The sequence below is a fragment of the Jaculus jaculus genome, chromosome 18, assembly GCF_020740685.1.
Source record: "Jaculus jaculus isolate mJacJac1 chromosome 18, mJacJac1.mat.Y.cur, whole genome shotgun sequence".
NCBI lineage: Eukaryota > Metazoa > Chordata > Mammalia > Rodentia > Dipodidae > Jaculus > Jaculus jaculus.
The window spans coordinates 55,097,792-55,113,598 of NC_059119.1; the positions used below are offsets into that span (position 1 = coordinate 55,097,792).

A 15,807-nucleotide genomic window follows, 5' to 3' on the forward strand; every position below is an offset into this window, starting at 1 on the left:
ATGTTCTGAAGATTGCTAGTAAAATTAAACACTGGCATGAAATTAGGAAGCACATGACCAGTTTTGGAATTACCTTCAGTGATTATAATCTGTTCTTTGAACTTCATGAGTTGCAAATGAATGTTAATGCAGTGTTAAAACACACTTAGTCTACTGAGTTCTACTGTGGTCTCTTTCGTGGCTGCTTATATTTCACTTCTCTAGAACTTAGCAGATTTTAAAAAATATGTATTTTATTCATTTGCTATCAGAGAGAGAGAAAAGAAACAGAGAGAATGGGCAAGCCAGGGCCTACAGCAACTGCAAACAAACTCCAGAGTCACACACCACTTTGTGCATCTGGCATTATGTGGGTACTGGGGAATAGATCCCAGGTTGTTAGGCTTTGCAGGCAAGTGCCTTACCTGCTGAGCCACCTCTCTAGCCCATAGCAGATTTTTTTTGCTTGCTTCCATGAGTTGATTTTCATCATGCTCTTTCTCTCTTCTCTTTCTTTCTCTTTCCTTCCTTGTCCTTTCCCTTTCTTTCTCCTTCCATCTTCCCTCCTTCCTTTCATCTCTCTCTCTCTTTTTCAGTTTTCCAAGGAAGGGTTTCACTCTAGCTTAGGCTGACCTGGAATTCACTATGTAGTCTCAGGGTGGCTTTGAACTCATTGTGATCCTCAGCCTCCTGAGTGCTGGGATTAAAGGTGTGTGCACCATGCCTGGCTTCGTTTTCTAGGCTTAAAAATAGCTCACTAGTCTCAGAATTCTTTCTGAAAATACAAGAGCTATTTCAAGTAATGTAGTTATTTTCTGTTTTTTTTTTTCTTTTTCTAAACCTCATCAATTATATAGCTCAGTGGTAGCTATCTCTGTAGGAAAAAAAATCCACATTCTGAATCTTTTTTTTAAAATATTTTATTTATTTATGCATTGGATAGAGATAGAGTGAGGGAGAGAGAGAGAGAATGGGCCCACCAGGGCCTCTAGCCAAGGCAAACGAACTCCAGACACGAGTGCCCCCTTGTGCATCTGGCTAACATGGGTCCTGGGGAATCGAACCTGGGTCCTTTGGCTTTACAGGCAAACGCCTTAACTGCTAAGCTATCCCTCCAGCCCTACATTCTGAATCTTGAAACCAAGCATATCTTTGGTTAGGATTGACTGAATCGAGTGTAAGTGATCAAAAGCTCACTCATCGGTGCACAGTGACTGAGGCCTCTTTCCTGTTTTGAGACTTGGCTTCAAACAAAACCCCCCATACCACAAACTTAGTCCGCATTGCTGTGACATTTGTTGTATATTTAAGTAACAGGATGAGTATAGAGTAACTTCAAGTTTTAAGAAATATTTTAGTTTTATTTATTTATTTGAGAAAGGCGGGGGAGAGAATGAATGGATACAGCAGGGTCTCCAGCCTTAACCACTAAGCCACCTCTCCAGCCCAGTACCTTCAGTTGTTAACATGTCATATTTCTAGGAGCCATATGAAAATCCAGTAAGATTAAAGTACTTTTAGCTATATTTTCTATTAATGTGAATGAAAACTTATACTTCCTGCTGTAGGAGGTAACATTTTTTACTCTATTTTTTTTAGTCCAAAATTTTATTGACACCAGCAAGGCAGTTGTGGGGCTCCGAGCGAAGAAAATAGGGAGGGAACTGTGAACCACCGAGTAAGAGACTGACCTGGAACTCACTCTAGTCCCGTGCTGGCCTCATACTCATAGCGATCCTCCTACCCATCTCCCGAGTGCTCATGTTAAAAGGTGTATGCCGCCGTGCCCAGCTTGCAGTGCTCAGTTACAAACCACCTGAGAGGCATGAGCTTCTGGGCACCTGGATTCCATAGCATGTAATTCCCAAGAACAAGGATGTCCTCTGGCATAGCACTCAAAATTTAGAAATGTTATGTTGATGCAATGCCCTGTCTGAGTTACTGTCTACTATTTAAGTCTTGGCAGTTGTTTCAGTAACATGGTTCTTTCTGCTATTTTAAAAAATATTTTATTTACTTATTTGAGAGAGAAGCAAAAAGAGAATGGGCATGCCAGGGCCTCTAGCCCTGCAAATGAACTCCAGACACATGCACCACTTTGTGCACCTGGCTTATGTGGGTCCTGGGGAATTGAACGTGAGTCCTGGGGGATTGAACGTGAGTCCTTTGGCTTTGCAGGCAAGTGCCTTAACCACTAAGCCATCTCTCCAGCCCTCAATGTGTTTATAAGGACATCTCTTCTTCTCCCTAGAAGACGATACAATGATTTCTCTAAAATTTGAATCTATCTGACAAATTGGTGTTATCTTTATATAGGTTTTTATTTTTCAAAACTTTTATTTGTGTGCATATGTGTGTGTGGTGGAATGTACACACAGGCCATGCATATTCCACTTTGCATCCAGATTTATGCAGGAGCTGGGCAGCTCATAAGTGTGACAGGCTTCTCAGTCAAGTGCGTTTAACTGCTAAGCCATCTCCCTAGCTCACATTATATTTTTAACTTCAGAAGTCTAATGAAAACTACAAGTTAAGCTTGTTTTTCCTCATTTGTGATTTCCTTTTGATAAAGGTTTTTAGAAAAAGCCTTTGCCAGTTAGCTGATCTGTGTGAGTGTTTGGAATAAATAGTTTGGTCCTGCTTTTGTCACCTGAAGTAGGGAAAATTACTGTTGTTTCTGTACTTTAATGACATCACTGTAATATGGGCTTAATGATAGAGGTCTGCTGTCTCACCTTATTGTGTATGGAATTGAAATCTCTTTGAAAACTCTTAAATGATGCACAAAAGTGCTACGTGGGGGCTATATAAAAATTCCAAACCTGGTGGTCTCTAAGGTGATTATCATTTCTATTATGGTGCAAGGAATGAATAAGAGACAGTCTAAGAATTAAGCAGCTCTCTGTCTTGTTTTAGTATGAAAAGAGCTTCAGTTTAGGTTTGAAGATCATGTATATCTAAGTGATGATGGAATTTTATTAAGGAAGGAAAAATACCACATGAGATTGTAGACTGAGATGCCAGTGGTTCTAAGCCAGCCTTTAGGAGGCACCATAGAAAACAGATGGTGGAAAGATGCTTGTAATTCTTAGCTGCCTGTGGATATTTCAGTGTGGTATAGCTCAGATGATGCTTACTTACATTTTCTAACGTTGAAATTAGAGAAGTAATTGGAAAATAAATTAACTAAAGCCAAACCAGTCTTGTTATTTACCTTTTCAACCTGCTGAATATTTAGTTTTCCCTTGTGTAAAAAAAAAAAAATTACTCTGACTAATTTGTACTGCTCTTCAAAATTGTCCTTCTTAGCAGCCAGTTCTTCTTGCCAGATCAATAGAGTCATCAGTCACCCCACTCTCCCTATCAGCATCACCGCCCATGAAGACAGGCATATCAAGTTCTATGACAACAACACAGGTAAGAACATAGCAAGGACGACGGAGCAAGTTTTCCTAAGCTAACTGAGGGGTGGCGGTGCCTTCTAGTCAGGCTGTGAACACTGACGCACACGTTCTCTCCCCACTCCGTTTCTGCTCTTCATTCACATCTGCTGGGACTTCAGTCTTCATTATACAATATGGAACCTTGTTGAATAGGAAGTAGATGCCATATTTAGGTTTTGGAGCCAAGGTTCTCGCTAGAGACACAATAAAAAATTCACATACATGCCAATAAAAATGATCTGTTGCAATACATAGGAGGAATGTGGAAACATGTTGGAAGTAGAGGCATATAATTATATAATTATATTTTGTTTAAAATTGTTCAAGTATTGAGCAGGTATATTTAGTATTCATTTATTTGGTGTTTCAGAAAGAAACACCCTAGGTCATTTGTTTTGTTTCATTCTTCTTTTCTTGGGCTGTTATTTTCTGTGTTTTAAAAAGCTTTGATTCCTGACTGATTGAATTGGGACATGGGACTTTTCCAGTTTTTACTGGAGTGTAATTTACCAGTCTAACGGAAATTCACAAAAAGCTGTGCTGGTAGGAAGACTATGCCAACATACTCCCCTGGCTGTCTCCTGCTGGCCAGTATAATACGGCACTTTCTGCTTGTGCTTACGTGCTCGTAACTTATTGTTGTTTCTACCAATTTTGACCACTTTTTGTTTCTGTTCTTTTGTTGTTGTTTGTTTTCAAGGCAGGGTTTCACCCTAGCCCTTGCTGACCTGGAACTCCCTCTGTAGCATAGGCTGGCCTCAAACTCCTGACAGTCCTCATCCCTCAGTCTTCTGAATTCTGGGACTAAAGCATGCCATGTCCAGCTTATGCTTTCTTTTCTCTTTTTTCTAATCTCTTCTCTGAAGTTGGACTCTGCTGTCATAAACCCATATAGTCTGTCTGTATCTGAAGGATACAAAGTAGGTGTGAGTAGTAATGTAAACTTCCAATTAATGAGCATGTAAAAATTACTGAATTTATTGTGGGTTTAAAAGTCAAGAGTATCATCTGAAATTTGAACTCCTTTTGTCTCATTACCATGAACAAAGCAGGCAGAGATACCTGTTACTGAGCTCATGGAGCACGTTGCTGGCCTAGGAAATACATAAAGGGGAGACTGGAGGACAGTTAGTGTGACGGAGCGAGTTGCTGGCATAGGACATGCAGAAAGGGGAGACTGGAGGACAGTTCGTGTGATAGCTGCATGGAGCAAGCGGGGTCGGCAGTGAGGTTTTAACAGTCTCTCTTCCCAAAGGCAAGCTGATCCACTCAATGGTCGCACACCTAGAAGCTGTTACGAGCTTAGCAGTTGATCCCAACGGCCTGTACTTGATGTCTGGCAGTAAGTATGCCGGTTGTGGATTACTTGTTTTTTTCATTATCATTTTCGTGTGAGTATAATTGCTCCTTTCAATTTCTTTTGGTATAGGTCATGACTGTTCAATACGCTTATGGAATTTAGAAAGTAAGACATGTATCCAGGAGTTCACCGCTCATCGGAAAAAATTTGAAGAATCAATTCATGATGTAGCTTTCCACCCATCCAAGTGCTATATAGCGAGTGCTGGAGCCGACGCGCTGGCTAAAGTCTTTGTATGATGTGATGCGTCATTTTCGTCTTCTAGCTCTTTATAAGTACCAACTGCACAAGAGAGATGCAGAAGACCAGGGCAAGAGTCCCCCATCCTGCCCCTCTGTTCTGCTGAAGGAGCACAGAGAACATTGGTTAGAGTTTTGCAATTCCTATACTGTTTTCTAAAATCAAGGTTTGTTCAGGTTGCTGCAAGCTCAGCTGAATCTGTGAGCCTGAAAACTGTTTCACATTTCCCCCCCAAAAGGCACCTTTTCTTCTGAAGTTGTTCTTCGCTAGGCAGGCCTAAGCGAGCACAGCTTAGCTTGTCCCTGCGAGTGAGCAGGGCGTGCTGTAATGGGTCATTCCAAGCTGGATGGCTGCGGATGAGCAGAGCAGAAACTAGATTCACTTCTCTGAGAAATTGTGTGAAACCTGTTAGGTAGTCAACGCAGTCATCTGTGTCTGCTGTGCCTGTCCCATGTGTACACTGACCAGACAGTGTTAAAATGAGTTCTAACTTAGCTCCCCATTCAGCTGTTTGTATTAAGCACGTGGCAAAGCGTTTTACCTACTGGAAGGAAAAGATGCAATATTGTGTTAAATGTATTATTCAGAAATGCTACACAAATATTTAGTTTGCAAGCAGATTTCTATCTCGTATCCCAGGCTTGAACGTAAGCGTGGTGTGTTCTGAACGTTCGCTGCCAGGCGCCCACGCTGTGAGGAGTAGTGGCAGAGTCAGCTTTGACCTTTTCATGTTGCAGGTTCTGTGTAATTTTAAGGACAAACTCAAAACATCTCTATAATAATTTCCGCTTTAAAATTCATCTTGTGATATTCTACCAAGATGATTATTTCATACTTGTGATATCTTACCTCCTGGTGATGGAAAAACAATGAAAGTTAGCACCCATTTTTATCAATATCCCTTAAACCATGCTTCACATGATCTCTGATATTCTCTTCCTTTCACATTCATGTTTTCTGACACCTACCAAAAACCGTTCATAGTTACTGTGTTTTGTAGTCCAAAGAGTATGGTTTACCTCAGGCAACTGCTTTCACAGCAGTACTAAATAAAACAAATGTTTTGTACCCCAGAAGTCTACTAGTATCTCTAAGAAGAGCCCCTAGGAAATCTAGTTGGGAGAGTTTAATGCCTGTGTTGACTAAGACGTTCTCTCTCCCCCATTGTTTAATTGGAATACATATCTTAAGAAACAGTGAATCAACATTGTTTCTGAACAAAAAAAAACAAAAAAAAAAAACAAACTATGTCTTAAAATGCCAGGTTTCACTTTACCTGTGACCCATATGTGGTCAGCTTTTGGGATTCTCATGACTCAGCTGTCTAGTAAAGGTAGTATCTGATCATGAAGACATCCTGCATACAACCATCAGCCCTCCTCATACCTTTTTTTTCCCCCCAAATGGCAGAGACTAATATAGACATTTTAAATAAAATAAATCATTAATGTCCAACTTTTCACCAAAATGTATAACCACAAGTTCTCAGTCTTAAAAAATTATGTCTGAGTATTTTAGATCATTAAAATAACTCCTTTGTTTCTGACCCTGCACAGTCCATTGTTGAAGCCATGGCACCTCTGATGATGTATACTAATGTCCATTGAAGTAGTATTCCAATGGTGATATTGATAATGATAAGGCAGTGTTTCTTTCTTCTCACCTGCCTTTAGAATTCTGCAATGTATAGGCACATTTTTGTTAGTTATAAGACCTGTGATACATTTGCCTGATTGTTATACAGACATGTGTTTTAACAGAAATATATATTTTTCCCCATCTGTGTGCTTTGGTTAACAAGCAGGCTTAAAAGGCTTCTTTGTATAATCAAGTGAATTATCCTAGACATAGCTACCAGGTAAATGCTTACATGCTCATGTAGATATTTAATTCCACATCGCAATTAGTAAATTCTTTTCCATTTTTAAAATGAACAGTCGGAGCTGCTGATAATAACATTTGTAGAATATGAGAAAATTCCAGTCAGAGACCCTCAGTTGGTATATTTATGATAGCCACAAGCCTGTTTTTCTACCAGTTATTGATTTTTCCCCCCTTTTACCTTCCAAAGTCTTGCGTGCCTGCTCTGGTCATTTGTGTCAGTGAGACTCTGAAAACTAAGATTCGCTGCCCTGCGCCTTTCATGCCTCGTGGTGGAACTTTTTGTATTACTGAGTGAGGAATGACCTTGAGGTACGCCAACCCGGACAAGTGATGGAGTTGCTGGAACTTCTTTAGGAAGCCAGGGTGGAGTCATCGGAGACTGGACCTCGAAGAGACTCTCCTCAAGTAGCCCTGGGCGGGGTCAGCCTAGACTTGAGCCAGAGCTATCTTCCAGCCAGGGGTCTGTCGCATGTCTGTGGGTCTGACTCCCCTCCTGCTGATTCAGGGGAAATCCATAAAGTGAGCAGATTCAGGGTTCAGTCACTGACACGCTTTCAGGAGTGGTTGGTTTGTAAAATTTGGGGTGAGGAGTGTTGGAGTATCATGAAAGGCAGCAGGTGTGGGTTCCTGCCTTCTTTTCATGTGCGTGGATCCATCTTTGGGGGCTTGCAGGCCCCTTTCAAACTCAGCTGTCCTGTGGGGCTCGTTTGCTGCTCAAGCCACAGACAAATATCTAACATAAATGGTGTGATGACCTTCAGTATTTTTCTATTGAATAAATTTATCGATTTTGCCATTAAACAGAAATTAGTTATGCAAAATATTTAGCTTTTGTAATCATTTTAGTTATGACTAAAAGGGGGAAATTGAACTGCATCACTGATAATGAACTTTGTGAAAATTTTTTTGTTTATCTTTCATTCCTTCAGTATTGCTATAAATTTCTTTTGAAGAAATGATGATTTATTTGAAAAATGTCTAAAATGTATGTATATTTTATAAATATATATTATATATATTATAGGGATATATATAATATATATAGACTATATATATATATCTAAACCATAGGTGCATTTTACTGTTTTGTACTTTCATGTTTGGAGGTAATTCACACAGCAGATAACGATGAAAGTTGTGCTGTTTGCTTTGCAGTATAATACATAGTTCTAAATGTCTAAATTACTGTATATACTATATTCACTATAGGCTAGCATGCTTGTTTTAAAGACTGTCATTCTAGTTTATTAAAATCTGAATGTAAGAAAACCTGGCTATTCAAATGTGAATTGAAATATTCCATTCTCAGTACTGAACTATTTCCAATGAACATTCAGGCTTTTTAACAGAATCTTAAATCATCGAGAAGGCAATAGCTAGAAAATGAGAGGTGCCTTTAAAAATACAAACGCAGCCTTACGGTGAGGATGAAGATTGAGTTTGTGTCGGGGGAGGGAGGGGGAGCAGAGAGAGTAAGAGAGTGAGTGTGTGTGTGTGTGTGTGTGTGTGTGTGCCAATTGTGAAGGTCCTGATTTGTGACCGTCGATGTCTTTTTAATGTACCTGCGCAACTTCTAGGATGTCAAGGGACATTTCATGCGTTGTCTCTATGCTCTTCTGAGTACCATGTATGCTTTTCAAGAATTTTGAATGTGAATTCCTACAAATTTCAGTAGGGAATAAATAGCTATTCTTCAACTAAAGTCAAGTTCAGGTGAAAGAAATTATTGGTTCACCAAAATTATGGGAGCTAATTAATGTAAGTTTTTATTTTTTATTTTTCTGGATTTCTTTTTTTTTTCCGAGGTAGGGTCTCACTCTGGTCCAGGCTGACCTGGAATTAACTATGTAGTCTCAGGGTGGCCTTGAACTCATGGCGATCCTCCTACCTCTGCCTCACAAGTGCTGGGATTAAAGGCATGTGCCACCATGCCCAGCTAATGTAAGTTTTTAAAGGTTTGCTTTTCAGTGCTTTTCATATATTTTCCTTTCCTTAAGAGCATGTTATGAAATTTTTATGTCCTGAGGATTCAGTTAGTATAAGTCACTTTTAGATTAAACACTTGAACTAGTTAAGTTCCACCTAAAGGTAGACTTAAAGTATTTAAGTGGCATCTCTCATATCTACCTCGTTGTCATTGCTGCCATTTTAATCAAAGAAAATCTTTAAAATAAAAGAAGGTCTTGGTCTCATCTGAAATGATGTCCGGATGCTATTATTTAAGAATCTGTTGGTGCTTTTCTCAGGCGCTGTCATCCAAATTGTGTTGTCACAAGTAAAATTGAAAGGCTTAGGATTAATTTTAGGGTTTTTTTTTTTTTTGAAAGTAGAGAGAGTTAATCTCTGGTTGTTATATGTCTATGTGATATTTCAACCCAAAGTTAAAAATTATCATTGAATTTGTTTGAAATACTGGGCATGTGGCACATGCCTGTAATTCCAGCACTTGGGAGGTGGAGGCAGAAAGATCAGCAACAAAAAGAATTTACCTGAAAAAAAAAAAAGTTCTAATTTTACTCAGCCTACTTTTTTTCTTTGAAAGCTGTTTCCACACTGTTAGTATAGAACATTTATTGTACTTGCTCAGAAGTTGCCTCCATGACCATGGTCTTTGTTTATATGTAGAACTGCAGTATTTTTAAGTGTGTGACACTGGGATTTTGGTTGTACAAAAAGTAGAAGCTGACTGAACTATGTATATTTTTGTGAAATGTACCATTTCCTAAAGTCCATTTCAGAGGAAGATCCAGAAAACTCACGCCTGTATTTAGCAGCTTGTGGTAAAGGACTGGAGTCAGCACCCTTGGATCTCCACACCAGTGTAAAGGACTTGAGTCAGTGCAGCTTATCTCTGTATCTGTATGGGGTTCCACAGTGAACAAAGATTTATTTAACACAACCTTCATATCAGTTTTTCACTTAAAAAAAAAAAAAGCCAATGTTAGACTAGAAGAGATCATTAGATCCTGCTCATTTATTCCAGCAGCATTCCTGAAGTGGTGCTTAGGAGTCAGATTTTTCTGGATCTTTGTAAGTCAAGCTTTACATTTTATTTCACTGGAACCATATGCTTGTCATCACCTGATGCAAGTTAGAAAGTGCATGTTAATTTGATTAACTCCAATGTCTGCCTGGGTTTTTAACAGGCTGTGAACCTTTGAGTGCCTTGTTAAGGTAGAATGATCCCCCCCCCCCCCCCCCCGTTGAGTGTTCGCTCTTTCTGAAAAATGAACGTTTCAGAGACTGGTATTAATTGGCTTAGGAGAGCTGCTAAATTTGGTATTACCAGCATAAGAAGGGATTTGTTCTACAACCCACCAACCCTCCTTTCCCGCTTTCTCTTCATTGCTTGGCTGAAGTTGGCCTCTTGGGAGAAAACAAATACAGCCTCCTTCTCCACACATTGTTTTTCCATTCCAGATTAAAAGGAGAATCTGTCCCCCACCTGCAGCTATTGATCGAACCCTTGTTTTAGGAATATCCACTTCTTTGTAATCACTAAATCTACTGGTTATCTTATTCTGTCTTCTCAGAGTCGGCTTACTGGAGTGGGACTCAGGGTATCATCAGTTCGGATTCCTAAATAAACCTTCTCTCCTCACCCAAGCCCTCACTGGTGATCCCTGGGCCAGACTGTTTGATCTTCAGGTGTTTTCATTTTACTTATATCAATTAATGTAAACCCAAATGCTAATTTTTGTGGTGCAAAAAGTTTCTTTTGTAAATTCAGGGTATGGATAAGCTAATTATGATATCCAATTTTGGTGGCTCTAAGTGTATTATTTGTTTTTAAATAAAGTGTACAAATATAGATAATGTGCTATAGCTGTCTCATGAATTGGAGTATTTGTCAGATTTGGAATCTAGCCCTGACTTTGAAGTGAATCACTTAAAATACTTAAATCCAATTGGGTGTTTTTTTGTTGGAGGGGTTGAGGAGGGTAAGGAGAAGTCAGACAAAACAGATACAAAATCACAGTAACGAATCCAGGGTCGTGAGAGGAGCTGTGGGAGACTTGCCACTTTGGAAAGGCAATACAATTAATATACCTCATGCGGTTGGGCCAGCACTACCTTGGGGGACACACGGTATACATGTTTAACAAATAGATTCCATCTTTCTTAAATGTTCAATTAAATAGTTGTTTAAAATTTTACACACCTAATGTAAGTTTAGAGCTTTCCATATCATCTGACCCTTCAAGTCAGCACTATTTTTTTTTTTTAAATTAAACTTTTTATTAGATTTGTTTGAGAGGGAGAGGGAAAGAGAGAGAATGGGCACACTAGGGCCTCCAGCCACTGCAAACGAACTCCAGACAGATGCGCCACCTTGTGCATCTGGCTTACGTGGGTCCTGGGGAATTGAACCTGGGTCCTTTGGCTTCACAAGCAAGTGCCTTACCATCTATGCCTTCTCTCCAGCCCAATTCAGCACTATTTTTCAATGGCTTTGCTTGACTAGAACTCAGTGTCTTTGCAATCTGGAGTCATGATATGATATGGAATCTGAAAGACGCTGCTTCCAACATAAATTGGCCCTATCCACTCTCTTTGGTTATGTATACTGGGTGTGGTAACGAGCTTTGTGCCCTCTGGTGTGTACGTGTATCTTTTGTTGGTATTGGTAGCATTCTTGTTCCCCCCCCCCCACTAAGAACTGAGACACGATTTGCTGGAGTAACTTTGGAACATTTTGATTTAGAAGGTTGAGAGAACTCAAGGTTGCTGGTGAGTTGCTGGACCCTGTGGATGAGCTGAGGGTCAGAGTAGAAGTATGGTCACGTGTTTTGAAGACCCCAGCTTTGCGCTGGAAGTCTGGTGTACCCTCAGCACTAAAGTACTCACGCGTCACCCCTCCGTGTTCCTGTCTGTCACCTGACTGCACACGCCAGCTCTGTGAAGAAGCCCTGGTGTGCAGGTCTGCAACTCTGAAAATTGGAATCCTTATTTTTCTAGAACCAGAATTTTTTTTTTTTTTTTTTTTTTTTTGGAAGGGGGTGTTGGTTGGATGTTTTACAGTGCTAAGGACCAAGCAGACCAAGGTTTCATCCGTGCCTGTGCACTCTGGCCCCGAGCTTCACCTCCAGCTCTCTATTAAAAGATACCTAATTGTGTGTATTTGAGAAACCAAACAATCCAAAAGCTAACAAACAGAAAATGGCTCACTTTAAATGCCTCTTAGGTCCTGCAGAACCCTAAGCCCTCCTCATTGATACTAGGTCAAAGATGGCAGTGGCTGTCGTCACTCTGGAGGAGGACCTGGTCATTGCAATGAGAAGAACCTAGTTTCCTAGTGGGAAAAGCCTGTTTCACAGAAAAGCCTCCTGTCCATGGTTGGTTCAGCCATTCCCCTCACGTGGAGCTCCCCCTCCCCCCCCCCATGCTCATGCCACATTGACTTTTCCTGTGCACTTCTTCAGAAAGGTAATTAGCCTGGGGACATCTGCTATCTAGCATTTGGAGTATTGGAGCTAGTAATGTTCCCTCATGCGCAGTAGTCTTTATGTCCTCCTACGATGTAGCAGGTTTCTAGTCAAAGCTCAAACGAAAGACTGAGAAACATGGGTAGGCAGATACCTAGATAACAGCATCATGAAACTAAGGGTAATAGTAGGGAACCCTGCCATCCACAATAAGGAAAACGTGCACAGAAACCAAAATTTTGCATTACTCCTGAGTTCTAGAAACACACAGCTTTTTGAATGTAATGTGCTGAAATCTTCATATGCCAACTCCCACTCAAGGCAGCAATTTTTCACACACCATATTAAAGATTTCATCACAGAAGTTTACTTTGAGTGCAGGCTAACTTGGATTAGAGTGTGAGGAAAGAGTTGTCACACCAAGAATCAAAAGCAGCCAGGCCTGCAGACCTAGCCTCATTATCTACCACTGCTTCCTAAGGGACTAGAAAAAAAAAAATGATCCTTTTAATGCTTTAATCAGATTTTTTTTTTCCAATGTCTTCCAGGGCACAGGAAGGCAGGGCTTCATGGATTTTTGTGGTAGAATATCATTCCACTGTGCTGGTATGAATGTGGGGAAAGAGCCAACTCAGTGGGATTATAAATGAGTATAGCCATTATGGGAAACGTGGAGGTTCCCCAAAAATATATCCAACATACAAGACCCAGGAATCCCAGTATTGCAGAGATACCCAAAAGAAATGAAGCCCTTCACTCTAGTAGTCAGCCTTCTAAATGAGCAAGACCATCAGATTATGTATATTAAACACTGCGTATTTGCCACCTGGCAAAAGAAAGGTTAATAATTTGCTTCTATCTTTCTAAGCTCCTTTGGAGCAGTGACCATGTTTGTTTTTCTTTAGTCCCCCCTTAGCACTTTGCTTAGTGGCTTCCATACAGAAAGAGCTCAAAGCTCCCATTCCAAAGTCCAAATCTATGAACCATCAAAACCAAGGGGGAGAAGGAAATGCTGAGTGCATTTAGATCTGTGGATCCGACCGTGGGGCTGCCCTGATTTTGGAGTGGTCTGTGTTTCATCCCCCAGGTAGTACCAGGTGCCTGAGGCAACACTCGACGCTGCTTGCTTCTGTCCCCGTGTCTGGCACGCTGACCAGAGCCTGTGGGAGAAGACGGGTCTCGGCCCTTCTCATGGCGCCCTGCGCTCTGGGCCAGTTCTAGGTGGTCTCGTGTGGGTGGTGAACTGTGATGGCAAAAGCCTTTACCTCATACAATGTACATTCCATTTGGGAGAAGCAATAAATAAATGGAACATTCATGGTGAGTGATTAAGGGAAAAAAAAAATCCCAGAAAAGGGTTGATTTAATGTTTCACATTATTACTGTGATACAGAGGGCAATATTTAAATTCATACAGCTAAAAGAACACAACAGTAATAAGTAATAAAGATAGGCAGCAAGCCGGGCGTGGTGGCGCACACCTTTCATCCCAGCACTTGGGAGGCAGAGGTAGGAGGACTGCCATGTGTTCGAGGCCACCCTGAGACTACAGAGTGAATTCCAGGTCAGCCTGAACTAGAGTGAGACCCTACCTCAAAAACCAAAAAAAAAAAAAAAAAAAGGCAACAGCAAAACGAATCTTCCTGCAGACTCCGTTCCTGCCTTCATGTTACATACCTTGTTACTGTTCATGAAAATACATGCACACCATTGTTACACACACGGGTTCTGGCTACTCTACATATCTCTCTACAGTTTGCCTTTTCTTACTGTAACAAGCACCTTGAAAGTAAACATACATGGGGTCTGGGGAGATGGCTCAGTGGTTAAAGGTGCTCACTTGCAAAGCCTGCTGGCCCGGGTTCCATTCCTGATATTCACATACAACCAGATCCAGATGGCACAAAGTGATGCATGTGTCAGAAGTTCATTTGCCACAGCAAGAGGCCCTGATGCACTGATTCTCTCTCCCTCTCCTCCACTCCCTTCTCAAATAAGTAAAATATTTTTAGAAGTCTATATACATGGATCACTTAATTTTTAAAAAAAATGTTTTGTTTTTATTTACTTGGGAAAAGGAAAGAGGGAGAGAGAGAGTGCACGTGCCAGGGCCTCCAGCCACTGCAAATGAACTACAGATGCATGCGCCACCTTGTGCATCTGGCTTACTTGAGTCCTGGGGAATCGAACCGAGGTCCTTTGGCTTTGCAGGCAAGCACCTTAACTGCTAAGCCATCTCTCCAGCCCCAGATCACTTATTTTTTTTTTATTTTAATTTTTTTTGGTTTATTTTTATTTATTTGAAAGTGACAGAGAGAGAAAGAGGCAGAGAGAGAGAGAGGGAGAGAATGGGCGCGCCAGGGCTTCCAGCCACTGCAAACGAACTCCAGATGCATGCACCCCCTTGGGCATCTGGCTAACGTGGGTCCTGGGGAATGGAGCCTCGAACCGGGGTCCTTAGGCATCATAAGCAAGCGCTTAACCACTAAGCCATCTCTCCAGCCCTCACTTAATTTTTAAATGTGTGCTTGCAACCTTATATAAACGAGGTCTTTTTGGTGTGCCAGTTTGCTTTGCGTGAGTGCAGTCTTGTTTTCTGCACCTCACTTTTTCATCTGTCATAAAGATGATGTGAGTCATTTTGTGTCTGACAGTGCAAAGTTCTTTGTAATGGCTTATGCTGCAATGTGTCCTACTATGCAATGTTGACATACCATGGTTTATTATTGATGTGTATTTACTAGACTTTTGCTGTGTCTTCGTGCTTGTGATTATACAGGTGTTACTTATGTGGGAGTAGATCCCCTGGGGTACATTGTTGAATGAGGGAAGTATTTAATGTTCAGTATATGTGTTGACAGATTGTGACTCCAAATCCAAAAAGGCTGGAGTAATTTATATTTCTTTTTTACTTATTTGAGAGCGACAGACAGAGAGAGAGAGAGACAGAGAGAGAATGGGTGCGCCAGGGCCTCCAGCCATTGCAAATGAACTCCCGATGCATGCTCCCCCTTGTGCATCTGGCTTACGTGGGTCCTGAGGAGTTGAGCCTCAAACTGGGGTCCTTAGGCTTCACAGGCAAGTGCTTAACCATTAAGCCATCTCTCTAGCCCCGTAATTTATATTTATATCAGTAAATGTGTGGGAAAAACCACTTGCCTTTATTTCTACTGACAATAGATGCTGAAACATTTTAAAAAGGTCTGAGTGGGTATAGTGGGTTTTTTTTTTTTTTTTCCCTCCTGTGGTAACTTCCAGTTAACTTCCTTCTATAAATCTCAATGTATTTTCATGTGTGTTTATCATTTGGATTGCCTGGTGAATCATTTGCATAAACAAATTATCACCTGTTTAACATCTTAAACAATATTTATTATTTATAGTTCTGTGTGTTAGAACTGCAAGCTGACTCCGATGGACTCTTGTTACCAGTGAGCTCTGGGGAAGAATTACCTTGGAAGCTTCCTAAGATTGA

General features: G+C 40.8%; 1 protein-coding gene across 1 annotated transcript in view; it reads left to right on the forward strand.

The window, feature by feature from the left end:
- Positions 1 to 10,722, forward strand: part of Strn (striatin) — a 102,283-nt gene extending 91,561 nt beyond the window's left edge. The window contains exons 16-18 of the mRNA XM_045137246.1: positions 3,289 to 3,396; positions 4,678 to 4,764; positions 4,852 to 10,722. Coding sequence (XP_044993181.1) covers positions 3,289 to 3,396; positions 4,678 to 4,764; positions 4,852 to 5,021 — 365 coding nt within the window. The 3' untranslated portion in view covers positions 5,022 to 10,722. The remainder of the gene's footprint in view (positions 1 to 3,288; positions 3,397 to 4,677; positions 4,765 to 4,851) is intronic.
- The last annotated feature ends 5,085 nt before the right edge of the window (positions 10,723 to 15,807 follow it).